The sequence below is a fragment of the Crocodylus porosus genome, unplaced genomic scaffold (genome assembly GCF_001723895.1).
Source record: "Crocodylus porosus isolate Cpor-Errol unplaced genomic scaffold, CroPor_comp1, whole genome shotgun sequence".
In the NCBI taxonomy this organism is placed as follows: Eukaryota; Metazoa; Chordata; order Crocodylia; family Crocodylidae; genus Crocodylus; species Crocodylus porosus.
Window position 1 is genome coordinate 1,847,375 of NW_017728904.1, and position 19,707 is coordinate 1,867,081.

Below are 19,707 nucleotides of genomic sequence, written 5' to 3' on the forward strand. Positions count from 1 at the left end.
TGGGGTAACTTCAAGGTCCCTTACATTTTGGGGTCCAGGTGGGCTGATGCCACTGGGGGGGTGCCCCTCCCCCAGCCCTGCAGCTCACCCCCTCCCCTCCCTGTACCCAGTGGCGATGCTGCACTGGAGGAAGCCGTGATCGAAGTCATCGACCATCGGCCCCTGGAGCGGGACTGGGGCCCTCGACGCCGGGTCACGGTGGAGCCCGTGGGCTCCTGCACCACTCTGGTAGCAGAGCGGGTGTTGGAAGGGCCGCCGGAGCTGCTGGACAGACAGACGGCTGCATTGCTACATGGTGAGGGTGGCACCCATTCAAGGGGGGCAGGTTTGGGCTGCGGGGAAAGAACAGAGATCCCCATTCATTGACATCATGCCTCTGTCACCAGTTGGTGTGTGCCGGGCACAGGGGTCTCAGGCTCCCCCTGCCACATGCATGGCTCCCTTTGCCTGCAGGTACCATCCTTCTGGACTGCGTCAACCTGGCCCCAGAAGCCAGGAAGGTCACCCCGAAGGATGTCCAGTATGTGGCCCTGCTGGAGGCGAGGTTCCCAGACCTGCCGGCACGAAACATCATCTTTGAAACGCTGCAGAAGGCCAAGTTTGATGTCACGGGTACGTGGGGAGTGGGGAGCCATTGTCCCAGCTGTAGCAAGAGGGAGACGGGGGCAGCTCTGTGGGAGGGGGATAAAGTGGGGGGGGCAAGGAATGAGAGGGGAAATTGAGGCACAGAGGGCCTGGGTGCAGCCCCTGGTTAGACTCCAGCTTTATGGGTTATGGCATAACCTGACCTCATCCACTTCTTTTGCATGCTCTGTACCAGCAGACGGAGTGAAGAGCAGGCCTGGGGAAGCCAGGAACCGATGCCAGGATACATTACTAAGGCCACGGATCGTGGCCTGGCCAGGCTCCGAGCCCCTCTCAGAAAATCTCAGCTTTTCGCTTTCGCTCGTTTCCTGGCTACAGAAAAATCCTAGGCCTAGGGCGATTCTTCCATGGCAGAAAAGCCAGCCCTCCCAGGATGGGGGAGAAGGGGTGGGAAATCTCTGGGTTCAGCCTGTGAATTGTGTAAGAGTTTACCTAGTGTTTTGTGGCACCCTTAAAAGGATCCTGGGAGACCCTGGGATCTGGTTGCACCTGGTTGAGAATCCCTGGGCTGATTTGACCTCAGAGAAGGGGCTGGGCTAGCCCTGGGGGTGCCTCGTCTCTGCTGTGTGTCCCTGCCTGCCAACCTCCTTGCTCACTCCATATGTCCTGTGCCTGCCTTGTACTAGACCTGGTGATGACATGGGGCCCAGCTGGCATTTCTACTCCAGTGAGCCCTGGAACGGATCTGGCTGGTCCGAGCCAGGTCTGAGACAGGCAGGGTGCCACGGCTCCCATCTCCTGGCCAGAGCCCCCATGGTACATTCCCCCCGTGCTCACACCCGCAGGGCTTACCACGGAGCAGGTGCTGCGGAAGGACCTCAAGGCGCTGTCAGGCGACCAGCTCATCGTGGCCATCAGTGCTGTGTACATGACCTTGGAGGTAAGTAGAGCCCTGTAGGGAAACTGAAGCACAGGGCAGTGATGGATCTGGGCATACAGTTCCATGTGTCTCTGCATTTCCAACAGGGCTGGGGGTGGGGGTCCTTTGTATGTGTTGCTGAATGCGTGGCTTCCTGGTCCAGGCTGTGTCAGCTCTTTCCCACCGCAAGGCCAGGAGGGGAAGCAGTGGTAGTGTCTGAAGTGAACAAGCAGGGGAAACTGAGGCACAGGGGACAAACTCAGGTGCAACTTTGCTCCGCCTCACAAGGCCCAGGGGGTTTAGAAGCGAAGTCTCCCTTCCAGAGGTAGCTGGATGCTTGGGGTCAGGTCTCAGTGGCTGGGAAAGGGTGGGGGGGCCTGGCCTAGCCCTGACCCTTGGCCTGCCCCTGTCCAGGAGTTCCTGCAGCGGCCTGGCCTCCAGCACGACCTGCCCACCTTCTGCCAGCAGCACAGCTACGCTGCTGTCGTGGCCATGACCATCTCCTTTGGGGAGTGCCACAAGCCACACCGGCAGCTGGCTGTGTACAGTCCCTGTGCTGGGCTCCGTGCTGCAGTGAGTACCCTCGGGCATCCCCCAGGCCCAGCCAGCTCTACACTCTCCTCCCTGCTCCCTGCCCCCAGCACAGCTATCCTACCCCTGCCTGAGACCCGGGAAATCCAGCGTCCCGCACAGGTGCCATCCTGCCCTGAGCTTGCTCAGCACCCGTCTCCAGGGGCTCTGACCTCTGGATGTGCAAGGTCCCTGCACTGACCACAGCAGGGGAGGGGCTGCAGGCTGGCATAGCATCTCCAGCTGCCCCCAGACCTCCAAGGGATCCCCAGTTCTTGTGGGTGGAGGCAAAGGCCTGGCAACTCCTGCCGAACCAGAAGCTGCCTGGCCTGCCAGCCCCATGTCCCTCCCCAAGACCTCCTAGCCCACTTCTAGCTCCATTCCCATCAGGGCTGCCCCCCACCCCAACAGGCTGGGTTTGTCCAGGTGTTAGCAGGGCTTGTCCAGGCTGGAAGGTGGGGAGGGGGTAGGGGTTGTGATGCTCATGTGCACACATGCACGGTGTGTGCGTGTACTCGGCTGTCCCCCTGGTTACTCATTAACTGAGATCTAAGGTTCCAGGTGGGGAAGGCAGGATCAGGAGGGATTAGAGACCTGACCATTAAGTTAGAGCCCACAAGCAGGGAGCAGAGGACACGTGGGGTGGCAGGTCAGAGGACATGGGGGCTCCCAGGATCTGGCCTCTCACTGCACCTCTCCCCCCTGCAGCTGTGCAGTGCCCTGGAACGTGCCAGCAGCCCCCCCCTGGACCTCTCACCACTGCCCAGCCCCTGCCCCGACCTCTGCGCCTACCATCAGGGCAACGTGGCGGCTTCCCGCAAGAAGGTGCTACCCATCCTGCGGGAGCTGCTGTTGCAGGGGGGACCTGAGCCCTGGGGCTGCCGGGCGGGAGAGGAGGCGATGGCGGAGGACGAGGCCCTGCTGCCCCCCACACCCATGAACAGCCTGGTGGATGACTGCCCACTGGCCCGGGGACTGCCTGCACTGTCACCTGAAGCCGTGTTTGAGCAGGTCAGCCGCCTTGCTGTGGTGCGCCCTGGCCCTGCTGGCAGCCCCAAGAAGAAGTGAGGGGCTGGGAAGGGCATCTGCAGAGCAACTCCCTTCCCTCGTGCATCCATCCACCCCCTGCAGCATGGGGCTTTCCTCAGGGATGCTTCCACACGCTTGGGTGCTTAGTTAGCCAGAGCCAAAGCAAAGCCCCAGCAGCAGCCTGGGCTGGGGCACGGGGTGAGATTAGGCTCTTCTGAAGCTATGGCGCTGGGAACATTGCAGAGCCAGGGGTCTTTCCTGACCATCACACTTGAGCAGGGAGTTCCCCAGGCCATGGCACTCTGCTGGGCAACAGGGGGGAGCAGGCTGCTGGGGTTTGCTTCTCCTTGGACAGTTCCTTTGCTGCTTCCTTGCCCCCTTTATGCTCAGTCCAGGCCCCATGGGAGAGCTGCTTTCATCCCGAGCTTCAGGGGTGCAAGAGGCAAGACAGCACCAGGAACCAGGCTGTAGCACCCCAGCCTGGGCACAAGTGGCCAGTGCCTCTGGTCATGAGTCTGGATGATTTTGGATGCAGCTTTGCCTCTCCCAGTCCCTGCACTGCCAGTGTCTGAGGCTGCTGGTTCCCTGGGGGAATCATACACCAGTTCAGCCTCTAAATCCCCTGGGTGGGCTCCGTTTTCTGTGGCTCTAATGTCACCCCGCCCCCCATTTGACTCCAGCTAAACCAGAGGAAGCTGCTCTCAGACCAGAGCAGAGGCCATCAGTAGGTCCTCCCCATTTGTCGGGGCTCATGCATGGATTTCCAAGGGCTGCGGAATGGGAGGCGATGCCCTGTAAGATTGGCCCCCCACTTTGTCCAGGGCCAGAGCTGAGAGCAGAGCCAGTCCCAGCCTGGTTTGGTGGAGGGCTCCAGCCGCTGCATGCCCTAGTTGCAAGCAGGCATGACTCCCACCCCACAAAATGACAGGGAAACCCCGAGCCAAAGCATGCTGTCTCCGGTTCACCTCCTTTGGCTGCTTCTGCCCCCACTTCCGCAGCGGGTGAGCAGTTTTTGAGTACTGGGTGTCCCAGAAGCTCCAGAGCTGGGGTCTCTGTGCACGAGCTCTGTGTGCTCTTAGGGGGTGACCAGCAGGGTCCAGCTGGAAGGTACAAAACACCCAACAAGCAGCAGTTGTGGCCCAAACTGCAGCCAGTAAGCAGAGACCACCCCCCTCCAGCCTAGCCCCTGGTCCGTCCTCGGTATGTCACAACTTGGTGTGAACTTCCCTTCTGGCAGTGGTCTCTCGGGGGGTTAACCAGGGACTTCCCCAGTAGGTACTGCCTGCTTTGAGTACCTGTGGGGCTCAGAGGGGGCTGGAAGGTTGCTGTCATTTGGGCTCAGACTCGGGCTGACTCAGGCTATTATGGGTGACCATTGGGGACATTGCACAGCTGTGACGTGGGCATGGGAATCCTTCCCTTGGGGGGGATCCAGGGAGGCAAACCAGAGGCTTAGAGGTAGTATGAATCATAATGCAAGGTATGATCCTGTGGGACGGATGTCCAAACTGGGATTAGTAATGGCAGCCTCTGGATGAGGGTGTCAGACCGATGGATTGGGGATGGGGGTGGGCATCACCTCCTCCCAGATGGGTTTATCTGGGCAAAATACTATGCAGTAATACGAGCAATACTTAGCCAGGGTCCTGGGTGGGGCCTCTGGCTTGCGGTACAATGAGGAGTGTACGTTGATTGGGTATAAATCACACGGTCACGTGAGGCCCAACAAGAACCTCTGAGCTGGTGGGGCTGTTGGCCTTGTCCCGCGCAGAGCTGTCATTACCTCGGCCTCTGCTTTCAGCAGGCAGTGCTTTCCAGCTGCGAGCTTCTGTGTTACATTAATAATGTTACTTTTTCTAATGATCCGGGTACTTTGCCTTCTAGCACTTTTGGGAGGCGTGGGGATCCTTAATTTTATGTCCAACTGTATGCAAACTTGAATCGTGGTAGCAAATTCAGAGCTGGTTATAACGAGGGTGGGGTGATGTTCTACAACCAAAGGGCCTGAGGGTTTCTTTGTGATCTTGAAATTTCTTTTGATTTTAAGGATTAAATGCACATGCTTTCCTGAGTGTTGTGATTTTGTCTGTGAATCTGCATGAACGCATGCGCGCACACGCGCGCACACACACACTCCGCTTCCCTCTTGATGTTTGAACCCATGATGAAACACAAAAAACAACTGTCTCTCCTCTCTATGGCAAACTGCTTTTCTATGGATGTGGTGGAACTTAGACCTCAGCCATAGCGGTCAAAAACTTCCCCTTGCTGCAACCACTGCTAAAGGATCAAGTGAGGAATGGCCATACAACCTGCAGTCTCCTCCAAATTCAGCTGCTGGAAATTGGGGTGCATATTATAAGTGAGGAAATATAGTAACAGCAGTTTCTGCCTCTGTCTATCCACCTGCTGCCACTGCTGCTAAAGGATCAGGTCGGGAATGACTGGCTCTTGCACACAGTAAGCAACCCCCTCCAAAATCAGCTACTCGGAACTGAGGTGCCTAATCTATGTGAGAAAATATGGTAACAACAGTTTCTGCCTCTGGCTGGGGATGTGGGAGGGAGCAAAAGCAGTGCTGTTGGCTATGGACACTTTTTTTTTTCCCCTTGAGGTCCTGCAAAAGCTGCTAACTTAGTTACTAAATAAGGAACTTGGTAAAAGATCTTCATTCTGCCCTTCCAAAACAAGGTGTGCATCTTAATCCAGGGCATGTTGTAGGTGAGAAAATACAGTAAAGGGACTGTTCCCATCTGCTGCTTGCCTCTGTGTGGATCAGGTCCTAGGAGGCACCAGGAAGCTCCAACTGTGCCTTTCTGACCTCAGATGCCAGGCTGAGGTCAGTGACTGAGCTCCACTCTATAGTGCCCAAATCGGGAAGTTATTTCCACAATCGTCTGCTGGGACACATAACAGGAGATACATTACCAGGACCAGCAAGCAGACAGTAGAACTGCAGAAGAATGGCTGGCTTGATTGATGGAAGGTCAAGACCATTCACAAGGAGAGAGGGTTGTTAATGTGTGGAGTTGAGAAGGAATCAGGTAGATTATAATGAGCCAGGAAGTCCATTTGACACCGTTGCTGCTGCCTGAATAGAAATGCCACTGCCAGCTGTTAATTATACAGTTTGGGTGGACCAGGAATCACTGCACCTCCTCTGGATCCACCCTTGCCTGGAGCTGGCACTTTCACAAAGAGAATATTCCTCCTGCCTGTTGGTTGCACCATGGAGTTGAAAGAGGACTTGGACAAGGATGGTGATTTCACTCCCTTAAATAGCTGGGTGCTCGTTGGGTCCAGCCTTGTCCTGGCTTTTTCATTCACCCCAGGAAACTAAACCTCCTGCACTTCCCTTTCCAGCCCTGGTCCCCTTGCAAGGAGGATAATACAGGTTTGATTTTACAGTGGGCATGTCTACATGTGCATTTACACCAACTTAAATTTACTGCGCGGTAAGTGGGAATAGGTTGGGATCTACACACGCAGGCATTAAAGAACATTAACGCTGTGTGTGGATTTACAGTCCACACATGCTGTTACTGCACAGTAAAGTGTTACACATGTGTTACTGCTCAGTACCTAATGACACAGGTATCAAATTTACACTCAAGTTGGCATGTCACCATATTTACTGCTCAGTACAGGCGTGCACATGTAGGTGCATGTCTATACTGCACAGTAATTCTGGGTTCTGCACGGTAAATGTGCACATTAGACATGTCCAGTGTGAAGGAGAGCACACAGCAGCTGGGCAAGGTCTAGTGGGGTGCCCTGGTGAACAGACGTTTTCCCAGGTCCTGATGTACCCCCTAAGTCGGCCTGAATCCTCAGCCTGTCTTCCAAGTGTAACTGCGCTTCCCCACAGTTTGGTGTCATCTGCGAACTTAGCCAGTTCGCTTCTGATGCCTGAATCCAGATTGTTAACGAGTGGAGAGAATGATGGGAGGAGAGGGGCAATGCTGGCACAAGCGAAGAACCAACCCATCAGGGTCACAAAAGCCAATCCAGGTAATGAGATGAGTCACAGCTTGTCACGATAGGCTGTGTGATATGTTGAGCGGAGTACATTCATTACCTACAGTCCCTTGGGTATGATATTCAAGATACTGAGCTAGTTAGTCTATAAGGTACAAAGCTACCCTGCCTTGCACTTGACTTCAGACTAACACGGCTGCCTACCTGCATATCTCGGCTTACGGAAATTCTTCCCAGTATCTAACCTCAATCTCCCTTGTTGCAATTTGTGCCTCCCTGGCCTGTCCCCTGTGGACAGAGCAAAGCGTCTATTGTCCTGTTTTTATAGCAGCCCTTTGTGTGTTTGCAGACTTATCAGGTCCCTTCTTGTTTTTCTCCCTAAAGCAGTGGTTTTCAACCTTTTTTTTTCATTTGCAGAACCCTTTGGAAATTTCAAATGGAGGTGCGGAGACCTTTGAACTGGGTATTCATGTACAGACCCCTTAGACATAGTCTGCAGACTGGACCACAGGTTGAAAATCACTGGTTTAGACCAGTGGTTTCAACTTTTTGCACCTTATGGCCCACCTACATAAGGCCAAAAAATCCTTGTCCCACTGGTCAAGGAGCAGGGGAGTCCCCCACAGGCCAGTTGAAGCCCACAAAAGCGAAACCAGAAGTCTCACTGTGGCACTTTCAGTTTTGCCGCTGTGACCCAAGTCCCACCTAGAGGACCTTCCTGTCTCACCAGTGGGACGTGTCCCACCGGTTGAGAAACGCTGGTCTAGACAGTTAACCCAGCTTCTTCCAACCTGTCCTCTCATGCCCTGTCACTGGGACCTAAGAACATAAGATAAGAGCTGCCATTGGTTGGGTCAGACCCTAGGTCCATCTTGCCTGGTCTCCTGTGTCGCATCGTTGTAGAGAGCAGATGCTGTGAAAGGGACAGTGACCTGGGTCAGAGCAGTGTTTTCCCCACTGTTCCCCTCTCCCCTGCAGCCTTCAGCATTTAGGGTCTAGGAAGCTCTGATGCAGAGGCCGTGCCCATCAGTCTGGCGCTCAATAGCTGCTGATGCCCCTTTCCTCCAACAACAGGTCCAAGCCAGTGAATTGGGCTAAACTCTCAGCTTCCACCACATCTGATGGCAACGAGTCCCACATTTTAATTCCACACAGGGTGAAAAAGAACTGCCTGGTGTTAGTTTTAAACTTCTGACCTTCCCATTTCATGGTGTGACCCCTCTTTCTTGTATGGAGAGAGACAACCCTATCCCACACTAAATCCCTATGGACTTTCTCTTCTCCACTTAGTATTTTGTAAACCTTTCTGTCCCCCCTTAAGCATTTATTTTTTAAGCTGACCAGGCCTGTCCTCTGTCATCTCTCCTCCTATGGAAGCCCCTCCATAGCACTCACCATCCTTGCTGCCCCTCTCTAGCCCTTATAGATCCTTTTGGAGGTGCAGGGACCACAACTGGGCAGTCATCAAGGTGCGAATGCCACATGGATTTATAAAGGGGCCTCATGATACTTTTTGTCTTGTTCACAATTCCCTTGTTTGCTTTTTTGATGGCTGCTGATCACTGAGCTGATGTGTTCCCTGAACTATGCACAGTGACTCTGAGAGCTTTCCTGTGTGGTAAAGCTCATGTAGAGCTCAAGCCTTGCTGTGATCTCATCATGGCTGTGATGGTCCAGGAAAAATGCAAACAGCAAGATGTCCTCGGTAATGCCTTATTCATTCACATACCAGGCTCTCTTTTTTTCCTGAAAACGAGCCATTGAAAACTGGCGTGCAGGTCTCAAACAAGGAAATCTATTTTCCCTTTGTTCTGCTGTTCCAAAATAAAGTGTGTGTTTTTTTGGAGGGGGCTGTGAAATGTGAATAAATATGGTATCTTTTCTTGGGCCAACTTTCTAGTCAGGAGAGAGATGAGATGAACCTACAGGTTGAGCAGGGAAATCCAGGAGAGCCTGGAGGGGAAAAAGAGGCTTACAGGCTGTGGAAGCAGGGGGCTGCCCCCAAGGAGGAGTATACCTGCTTGGCTCGAGCTTGCAGGGAAACAGCGAGGAGAGCCAAAGCGGAAATGGAGCTTAGGCTGGCAGCAAAAGTTGAGATAAAAAAAGTCATTCTTTAAGTACATGGAAAGCAAAAAGAAGGTCCAGGGTAACTTAGGGCCCCTTCAGGATGAACTAGGGCAACTGGTAACAGATAGGATGGCCAAAGCAGAGCTTCTAAACAATTTCTTTGCATCCGTGTTCCTGGACACGAATGCAAATACTCATCCCATTGGGACTTTAGGTAAGCCCAGTATTGATACCAACCCACAAAGTGTTCGAGCTGACCTAGTAAAGGGGCGCCTGGAGGGGTTGAATGTATTTAAGTCAACAGGTCCTGATGATCTTCATCCTAGGGTACTTAGGGAATTGGCTGGAGTCATAACAGCCACTGGCACAACTGTTTGAGCACTCGTGGTGCTCAGGACAGGTGCCAGAGGACTGGAAAAGGGCCAATGTGGTCCCTGTTTTCAAGAAGGGGAGGAAGGAGGAACCGGATTACTACAGGCTGGTTAGTCTCACCTCTATCCTTGGCAAGACCTTTGAGAAAATAGTTAAGGATCACATTGGTGGGGGACCAGCGGGTAAAATGATGCTAAGGGGCAACCAGCCTGGGTTTGTAGCAGGCAGATCCTGCCTACTAACCTGACTTCATTTTACAACCAGGTCACAAAATGCTTGAATGAAGGAACAGAGGTAAATGTTATTTACTTAGATTTTAAAAAGGCCTTTGACACAGTGTCGCACCCAGTTCTTACAAATAAACTAAACAGTTGCAATGTAGATTATTACACAGCCCGGTGGGTAGAAAATGGGCTTACGGGACACAGCCAGAGTGGTGGTGGACAGGTCGGTTTCTACCTGGAGAAATGTGGGCGGTGGAGTCCCACAAGGCTCTGTCCAGGGACTGGTACTGTTCAGTGTCTTCATTAGTGACTTGGATGAGGGAGTAGAAAGCACCCTGTCCAAGTTTGCTGATGACACCAAACTATGGAGGGAAGTACACAAACTAGACGGCAGGGAGTGAATCTAGGCTGATTTGGACAGGCTAGGGAAATGGGCCGAACAGAACAGGGTGCAGTTTAACAAGGATAAGTGTCATGTGTTGCACCTGGGGAGGAAGAATCATCAACACTCCTACAGCCTGGGAGGCACCGCTCGAAGTAGCACAACTGCGGAAAGGGATCTCGGAGTCGTAGTAGTCAACTCCAAAATGAACATGAGTCACCAGTGTGATGAGGTAATAAGTAAAGCTAACTGCACCCTTTCTTGCATAAATAGGTGTATCTCAAACAGGTCCAGGGAGATGATACTTCCCCTGTATGCGGCATTGGTTAGGCTGCAGCTGGAGTACTGTAGTGTACAGTTTTGGGCACTGCACTTTGGGAGGGACGTGGATGGCCTGGAGAGGGTTCAGAGGAGGGCCACTCATCTGGTTAAAGGCCTACAGAAAAAACCCTATGTGGACTGATTGGGAGACCTGAACCTCTTCAGCCTCTGCAAGAGGAGACTGAGAGGTGATCTTGTGGCCACCTACAAACTCATCCAGGGGGACAGCAGGAAATAAGGGATACAATTACCAGGACACCCGTCGGGGTAACTAGAAATAATGGCCACCAACTGGAAGAGCAAATTCAAATTGGACATCAGGAAAAAATTCTTTGCAGTGAGCATTGCCAAAATATGGAATACCCTTCCAAGGGAGGTGGTGCTGTCCCCTTCCTTGGAGGTGTTTAAAAGGAGATTGGACACACACCTGGCTGGGGTCATCTGAGCTCAGCACTCATTCCTGCCCATGGCAGGGGGTTGGGCTCGATGATCAAGTACATCCCTTTCGACCCTAACATCTATGAAACTATGAAATCCTCTTGGTTCTCATGGGAGATGCGATGCGGGGGGAGCTCCTTTTTACATTGTAGTAAGTTTCTGTAGGTTATTTGGGTGGCTCTTCTGAAGTTAAGGTCTGTTTTTGGGGTGCATTGTCTGCCAGCAGTGACAGTTTTCAGTGGCTGAAAGGGACATCATCAGTGTTGTCAGAGTAGATATGGGGGTATCTCAGGGACTGGCTGCAGATTATAGCTTTCTTGGCATGTTTGGTGTGGTTCCTGGTTTCACGGAGGGAAGTGGAGGAGGGTAGTAAAGCACTGGAACTGGCAGTGGAGTCTCTATCCTTGGAGCTTTTTAAGACCTGGGTAGACAAAGTCCTGGCTGGGATGATGTAGTTGGGGCTGGTCCTGCTTTGAGCAGGGAGTTGGACTAGATCTACACAATGCATAACATGTACAAGTGTCCAGTGTGACCTCCTGAAGTCCCTTCCAATCCTCAATTTGTAGGATTGTGTGATTCTAAGTGTGGTGATCCCTGGGGCTGTTAGGTGCAGCTAGTTGTAGGGTGTCATTTGAGAAGTGGATCATGGTATTTAGAGAGTTGAGGGAAATATAAGGCTATTCCATGGAACAGCTGGATGGGTGGGGTAGCTGCTGAAGCCATGGTAGAGAGAGAGCCCAAACCCAGGGGTTAGGTCCAAAGGATGAAGACGTCTCCTATGTACAGTGAAAATGGCCTATTGAGAGGCCAGCTATGCCCAGGGCAGCGCCTGTGGTTTGGAGGAGGCGCTGCTGGTTGAAGGCCAAATTGTTCTGAGTGTGGATAACACAGTTGATTTGTGCAATGTGTCTCGGGTCCAGGAGGAGCTTGCAAAATGCTCCCGAAATGGTTGTTTTGGAGATTTCCTGAGAAACTCGGGGATGCTGACACACCAGTCATCAGCATCTGCCTTCCGTGCCTTGTAGCAGTCAGCATCGGAGAACTGGGTGCTTGCCTTGGTGATGTGTCCTGAGTCATCTCCAGCCATTAAGACTGTATCAACGAGGTTGACAGCTGAATGTGATGTACCCCACCCAACGCATTGTGTGTGCCCTGGGAACGATGTGGGTGCAGCACAACACCCAGGACCATCCTGGGTGAGCTCCTGGGGAAATAAAAGAGGACAGGCACACCCCATCTCCAGCATAACATCAGTATCGCTTACCCATTCCCTCAGCCAACCACTCTGTCCTTTTGAATGGTCTTATTATTTCATGGAATCATAGAAGAGACAGGCTGGAAGAGACCTCCAGAGATCATACCTAGTCCAACCCCTGGCCTGAGTCAAGATCAACCCTGTCCAAACCATCCCAGACAAACCCATTAACCCTTCTGCATCTTTCAATGGATCTGCGCACAACTCACAAGAGAAACCTAGAGATTTCCAATGGGAACCCACAGCACTACAGTGTCTCGCTGCAGGCAGGTTGGGTTCTTTGCCCTAGAAGAAATGCCCTAGTATTTTTTCATAGCCAAGAAATGAGTGAGAAATCTTTTCCCCACTAGAAAGCTGGTCTCAAAAGCTACTACCAAGTGGTTCTTGTCTCCTGGCCTCAGATTCTTTGCTCTCCAATTTCTCTGCATCTTTTTTTGAAGGGGAGTGCCCCAGTAGGAGCAGTCCTCCAGCAGAGGCCTCACCAGTACTGGCCCGTGCACAGAACGCTCTTCCCCAGGTTTGCACAGGATCCCTCTATATCATGGGATCCCATGCTCTTCCATAGCGCTCTATAGCTCTTCCATAGCCTTCCAAACATGGAGCCCAGAGCTGCTTGCCATGCCCTAGCTGAGACCTTGCCAGTGCCAAGCACAGCGGTACTATCACCTCCTGCATCTAAAATGTAATATCCTTGTCCCAAATTAGCTTAGTGAGATGCTTCTCAATAGGGGATTTCTCCCCTGAGCATAGCACCTTGCATTGACCTGTCTCCCTGTGCGCTCCAGGCAGGTCTCCGATCCGCCCAGACTCTTCTGCGTTCAGCTCCTGCCTCCCAGCCCCTTTGCCATCCCTCCCTGCAGGCTTGTCCAGGAAGCCCTCCACTCCCTGACACAAATGGCCAGGTTAAAATGCCCCAGATCCAGGACAGACCCCTATTAAGCTAGAGACCAATCTTCTCAAGTCTCTTGCTGCCCCTGTGGTGTAGCTGTGGCTCTGCTCTGCAAAGCTCAGACACTGACCTTGTAAAATGATTAGGTCAATTCCCTTGCAGTTTCCTTGGGGTCCCTTCAGTCACCCATCCCTTAATCTATTGAGCAACTGCTCAGAGGCAGCTTCATTTTAGCAGATGGTGAAATACTGAGGAGTGGAAGGAAGGGGGCAGGGGCTGTGTCAGATGCTACTTCACTTCCTGGCATTGATCTCACCCCTGCCACTGAACCCTGATGATGGTGGTGAAAGAGGGAAGTTGTGGTGATTCATTGCTCATGGACATAAAGCTCTGGGCCAGCACAGGGCTCCCCTGGCTAGCTGCTTCCCTCCCCTGTGCTGTCTTGGCACAGTGCTCTCAGGGTGGGTCTGGTGATGGGGCCAGTGGACCCCCAGCCCTGCTGCTGCCCACCTCCAGGTCTAGCTTGGCTCCTCTCATTGCTGTGAAGCCTGTGGCACTTCTGCCGTGGACAAGGACACGTTTTGCCCATGGTAGCTCATCAACTGAGTCACATCAGCCAGGGGAATTTGCAGAGTTGATGACAGGCCAGGTTCCTTTATAACCCCAGGTACTTCTCCACCAGACTCAGCCCGGTGCTGCTGGAATGAAGCGGGTTGCTCTGCCTTCCTTCCTCTTCCTCCTCCTGCTTTTGCTGCCTGGAGGTAAGTGGCCATCACTCCCAATGGTTACAGTTAGACAGCATGGCCGATTGGGACTGGCAGATAGGGCTGAGATGAGTTGGCATTTGTGGATACAGCCATAAGGAGGATGGGGGTTGTTTGCTGTGTCTGCAGAGGCCAGGGTGCTGAAATGGCACTGGGGGAGATGGAGGGTGGGCATGAGGTTTGGGTTAGAAATCAGCCCCTGGAGAGAGGGTGAGATCTCTGCCGTAGGACAAACACCCCTCTGGGTGCTATAGACCAGGATGTCCCTGCCTGGGGTAGGGGCTGGAGGAGAGGGCCCTTCTTCCCACTGCTTCTAGGTGCTGAGTAGCCCATCACGGAGCTTCCCAGTGATCTTCATTTTGGGGTCTCATGCTTGAAAAACCAAGGCAACATGGCTGGAGCTGGAGAGGGGACTATTCAAGCCAGTATCTGAGAGAGTTTCCCTCTGATGTGTGGTCGGACGGGGGAAACTACTGAGACTCAGGATCCAGCAGGTCTAAGTCCTGTCTGCCCCTGAAGACCCCTTTCCCCAACTTCTCTCCTGCAGGAGCTTCAGCAGTGAGTGATGCCCCCATGGAGCTGACAGGGATTGTGGGGAGGTCAGTCTTCTTCCCCCTCAACATCCCCACGGAGAGACAAGGCAATGCGGTCATGTGGCAGGTGGGGGACCACTATGCCCCCCTGGTCAATGTGACACTGAAGAGGACCCTCCTAGCATGTGAGGTGGCTCCATGCTATGCCGGGCGCCTGAGCTGTGCCCATGGGAGCGGGGCAGTGACCCTCAGCAGCCTCCAGATGAGCGACGCAGGGCTCTACACCGCCACGTCCCTTGAGGTCGGCAGCTTCGTCCCCACCACATGGCGCTTCCAGCTGCACGTGATCCATGAGGACCAGGGCACGGACACTGGGCCCTCCAGGGGCCTTCTTGTCCCTCTGACCCCTTCTCACTGTGCCCCAGAGCCTGGGCAGGGGGGGTGCTCAAATGGTGCGTTTGGAGAAGGAGGAGAATATAGGGGCTGAGGGAGGACGGCGGCTTTGGTCCCTATGGGTGTGCTTGGCATGCGGGCTCAGTGCTCTCAAGGCACTGACCTTCTTCACCCCCATGCCCTGACCCCCATCCTATGCGTTCCTCCAGGCACCCTCCCAACCCCGATTCAGGCTACGTCGCTCTCCTACTGCCAAGCCAAGGGGCTCATCCTGCTGGGGACGCTGGCATGCCTGCTCACGGCCCTTATTGCCACGCACGTCATCGCCAGGAGGCAGTCAAGGCACCCTGCAGAGAAGAGGAGCCATGGGGATACCTCTGCCCACATTCTCCTGCAAGTGTATCCGCCCCGCCGGGACTTGGGCACCAGCTGCCGGGGGGGCTCGTTGCCACCCTTACTGGGCAGAGGGGCAACAGCTGGGCACTATCAGTGATCTCTGGGTGCGGGGGCACTTGTCCCAGCTGCTGAATGCACTGGGAGATGCCAGAGAGATGCATTTCTGTGTGCAGCCAGGGCTGGGCATTAAAACAGGGGAGCATGGGTACACCCTGGCTCTGGCTAGGGGCTGCCCGGCCCAGGGTCTCCAGGCTAAGGAACTGCCAGGGGATGAGGGTCCAGAGTCCTAGGATCGCTCAGAGGTTCAGCTCATGGTACCCTCACTTCTCCCCGCTTTCCAGCACCATGTAGGGGGAGATGCCCATGCCTGCCTGCCACAACACCCACCTTCCCCCAGTGCCAGGGGAGTGGAGCGTGAGGGGGCACAGTAGGGCACAACTCCTACCCCCTGGGCACCCCCAGGGCTCCTCCGCCTACCCCCACCCCAGGGGACAGGGGGGTGTGTGTGCTGCCATCCAGTGGCTGCCGGGGGTGGCTGCACCCTGTGAGGCACAAGCTGGGGCAGGGGCCGGCACCCCAAGCACCTACAGACGTGACTCGTGGACATGGTCCCACATGGGCACAATACAGGCCTAATCCTGACTTCTGCATCCATCCAGAGCACCTCAGGACTGTGGGATAACTCTGGGGCTAGCCAGACCAGCCCCCAAGGGAGAACTCAGCATGTTGCTTGGGACATCGTGCTTGTGGCCATAAATATATGGGAAATAAACTGCAAACCCAAACAAAATGCTTTCCTCGGGTCTCAAATTCTTCCCCCATTTCTGTCTGCTCATCACTGGCTCCCACGGGCCTGACACAGTTCTGACAGCTGATCGATCAAACCAGGCGCATTCTGGGCAGAGCCTGTGGCGGTGGCTATGCTCTCATCCAGCTCATGCTGATGTCCTGGCCCCTTCCGTTCCCTGCTCCTGTTGCCCAGGGCCCAGATGACAGCAGTCTCTCCTGGATGCAAGACTTGAGACCCGCCCTACCCTGGTGCCCTCGCTGCCCTGAGGCCAGGTGTCTGGCAGTGAGATACATGCCCCCCCCACCACACACACACACACACACCCCCGCTGGGAGCTGCTGCTGGCTGAATCCTGAGTCAGGGTCTAGTCCCTTTGGTCTCCCTTATCTGGGGAGCAGCAGGGGCTGAGCTGGCCTGGAAATCCAGTTAGGACCTGTGTGCAGGGTAAGCCTGTATGCCATCTCACACATATGTGCAAATACATGTGTGTGCCTGAGAAGGGAGCATGAGTCACTGCTTTGTACAGCAGCGAGGTGCCCAGAGCAGTCACTAATCCAGCCACCCTTACCAGCCCCTTGCTCACCCCCAGCTCTGCTGGTGCCCCTCACTCCTGCCCACTCAGCCTTCCTGCTGCTCCATCCTGACTCACTGTTGTTACCCCTGGACCCACCTCTTGCCCCACCGCCAGCACTGTCCAAGGGTATCCACGGGGCCAGAGGGGCAGGCCCTGTGGTGGCAAGGGGTAGGGGTCTGGGTGGGCTGGTAGCAGGATCCAATTGTCCTTCCAAAGATGAACAGCAGGTGGTGCCAGGAGACAGTGCAAGCCCCCCTGCTAGCTCTTAGGCAGGGCTCCCCACTTCTAACCCTGCAGGCCTGGCTTCAAGATGGGGAAACTTAGGCAGGGAAGGGTTGTATCCCAGGCCAGCTCCCGAATTCATGGTGCAGCCAGGGCTAGGACCCCGGTGCCCCTGAGAGCAAGGATCCAGCAGCCCCAGGCTCATATGAGCCAGGCTGTGTGTGCATGCAGCACTGAGCACATCGGGGCCCCTTGGGGCTGTAGGTACCACCATGCTTCCAGCCCCCACAGCATCACAGAAGCCCTGAGACACACCGGGATCTGCCTCCCTGGCCCACTAATGCCTCGCTTCAGGTCCCCACATTCTGGGATGGAGCCAGGGAATTTCAGGCTTACTCCTCCCATCTTTTAATTATGTGTGGAAATTGTATGGCTAATATCACCCCTGCAGCTGCATCAGGCTTGGCACTAAGCTCCCTGCAAGGGCAACCACAGATGCTCCAGGGCACCCAAAGCTAATTGCCCTAATGAGCCTTGTTATCTAATTAGAAGCTGGTAAAAGGCCCATAATACATCCAGCTGTCCCAAGGTCCTGCTGAGGTTAGTGGGACGGTGGTTTGGGGGAGAGGCTGCTGGAAGGGATGACTCCCATGGCCTCCCCTGGCCTTCCCCAGCTAGGCTTGGCCCAGAGGGATGAGCTGTAGAGAGAGTCAGGAGCAGAGCCTAGCAAAGAGCATGAGGGCTGCAGAAGCTGGGTGGACCCCATGCTGGCAGGCACTGCCTTTCCATGCCAAGGTGGATGCCTGGGTGAGCAGCCAGGGGCAGGGGAAAGGACTGGGCCTGCACTGAGTCAAGCCAGCAGGCCAGGAAAACTGCTGGAGTGGCTGGAAGTGGCTGCAGCCAGTAATAGAAATGAGGAGGGCTGCACATGCATGGGGCAGGGCCCAGACTCTCTCATACCCCAGTATCCACTGTAGAGGCTGATGTCTTGGTGCAGCATCCTGAGGTGTGCTGGGTTTCAACATGGATAGAGGGAGAGGGTGCATGGGGATACACGGCCAGACAGAGGGGTATATGGGGTTGGATGAATAGAAGGTGTGTGGGGATGGAGGGAGAGACAGACAGACAAACAGAGGGAGTATGTGGGGGGATGGGTAGGATGGATGAGAATGGATGGAGTAATGAGATGTATGGAAATAGATGGAGGATATGGGGATGGATGGATAGATAGAGAGAGGGTGTGTAGGGAGAGAAAGAAAGTAAGTGTGGGGATGGATGGATGTGTAGATACATAGAGGAGGTATGTGGGGATGCACAGAAAGAGTGCTATATGGGAATAGATAGATGAGATGTGTGGGGATGGACAAATTCATAGGATGTACGGGATCACATATACAGAGAGAAGGGCTATGTGGGGAGGGAGGGAGGGATGGACAGACAAAGTCCCACCCCCAGAGCATGCTGCATCAGGGGGTGATGGGCCTGGACAAACAAGCTCTGCTCCCAGCTCTCCAAGCAGGCCAGACTGACGTCCCAGCACTGCCCTTTCCCCTTACCACAGACCTGTGCAACACAGAGGAGCTGGCAGTGAGTGTGGTGTGGCCTGGTCTGGGGGAAGCTTTCCACATTTGTCCCCCAAAGTTGCATCTCCCGGAGTCCCGTGATCAGGGGAAGATCTTGGCTGCTGCAGCTTTACAGAAGAAACTTCCTGGCTCCCACAGTCACAGAGGAAAGTGAATGGACCCCAATCTGGGAGCCAGTTACTGCAGGCTGCTTGGGGCTGGATCCCTCACCCCTGGGGCTCGGGACCCAGCCAGGCCAGGTGCTGGGGCAGGGGCCTGATGTCCGAGCTGCTCCTGCTACGCCCTGGGCAGAGCCAGCTGGGAACAGCTTCCTAAGGGCCCTTCCATCTGCTGGTTTTCCAAATGCCTTTATGCCTACAAGCCCTTGGATGCAGGCAGCTTGCCAGAGCCCTGTGGGAACAGCCCGGGGGCTGGATGTGGCATGCTGGGGTCAGCAGCCAGCCCTGAGGCCTTTCCAGCCTCAATAGTTCCCTTCTTTTCTCCAGTGGGGCCAGAGGTTGCTGCTGACGGCAGAGGCAAGTCACACTGCCAGCTCGGCTGGGGTTCAAAGGAGGCTGAAATACAGGCTGCCACGGCAAAGAGCATCCCCATAGCTCTCCCCATAGCACCCATGTCAGCAGGACGGCATGGGCAGAGACTACACAGAAAGGGTCTCTGTTCTCTGTCCACACTGCCAGGGAGCCAGGGGTTGTTCCCTGGTGCCGGCCCTGGGTCTCCAACCACCCAGTGCGAGTACCAGCAGGGGAGGAAGTGTCCCAAGCAAGAAAAGGCCAAGGTGGTATCACGTGCGCAGCTGCCCATGATGCCAGATTGTGTGCATGCAAACATGGCAGGTGTGTGCTTGTATCTGGGCATTGTGTGCACTCGCGGGAGGCGTGCTGGTCCACCCGTGTCTCCCTTCACCGGGCTGGCAGGGATGAGCAAAGCCGTGGGGGCTCGGAGAGGCCTTGTGCCTCCTTGCTTTGGCCCCACTGCCTGAACCCTTCTCAACTCGCCTAAAAATCAGGGCCCTGCCGGAGTGCCGTGGTCCAGCGCGCTCCGGCCACGGTCCCTGCCGGACCCCCGCGCGCGGGAGGAAGAAGCCCACAGCTGCCCCTCCAGCGAGCCCCGTGGCCCGGCCTCATGCCGACACCCCTCTTGCTTCTTGGGCGGCTTTTGGCAGGCAGGTGCCTGGGCCCTCCTGTCCCCGGGGTTGCGAGGAGGACCCAGGCGCCTCAGCCGGCCTCTTGCCCGGGGCGGGGGCTCCCTCGCGTCACCAGGTTTAGCCCCAGACAAAGCCCGCTTGTGTCTCCCTTCCCCGCTTCGCTTGGGGCCGCCCGCTGCTCGCGGAGACGCTGGGCCGCGGCAGGACACCCGCCCGGGCGGCTCGGCCGTGGGGCGGTGGCGGCCGCGCCATGTCCGGGGGCTGCGCCCGCTCAGCCGG

At 55.1% G+C, this 19,707-nt stretch overlaps 2 protein-coding genes across 3 annotated transcripts in view; both read left to right on the top strand.

Annotated features, from left to right (window-relative positions):
- PRUNE1 (prune exopolyphosphatase) overlaps positions 1-5,175 on the top strand; it is a 10,915-nt gene extending 5,740 nt beyond the window's left edge. For both annotated transcript variants that reach the window (XM_019556887.1, XM_019556886.1), the window contains 5 exons: positions 111-295; positions 454-612; positions 1,431-1,525; positions 1,919-2,077; positions 2,783-5,175. In XM_019556887.1, coding sequence (XP_019412432.1) covers positions 111-295; positions 454-612; positions 1,431-1,525; positions 1,919-2,077; positions 2,783-3,142 — 958 coding nt within the window. In that variant the 3' untranslated portion in view covers positions 3,143-5,175. The remainder of the gene's footprint in view (positions 1-110; positions 296-453; positions 613-1,430; positions 1,526-1,918; positions 2,078-2,782) is intronic.
- A 9,138-nt stretch (positions 5,176-14,313) lies between these two features.
- LOC109324720 lies at positions 14,314-15,893 on the top strand. The gene is made up of 2 exons (XM_019556752.1): positions 14,314-14,778; positions 14,929-15,893. Exons 1-2 carry the CDS (start codon positions 14,367-14,369, stop codon positions 15,210-15,212), a joined length of 696 nt encoding a protein of 231 aa, XP_019412297.1. The 5' UTR covers positions 14,314-14,366; the 3' UTR covers positions 15,213-15,893.
- The last annotated feature ends 3,814 nt before the right edge of the window (positions 15,894-19,707 follow it).

Coding starts and splice junctions, on each gene's coding strand:
- LOC109324720 (XM_019556752.1), top strand. CDS start 14,367: ATGGAGCTGACAGGGATTGTGGGGAGGTCAGTCTTCTTCCCCCTCAAC. Junction 14,779..14,928: donor GCAGGGGGGGTGCTCAAATG/GTGCGTTTGGAG, acceptor GCGTTCCTCCAG/GCACCCTCCCAACCCCGATT.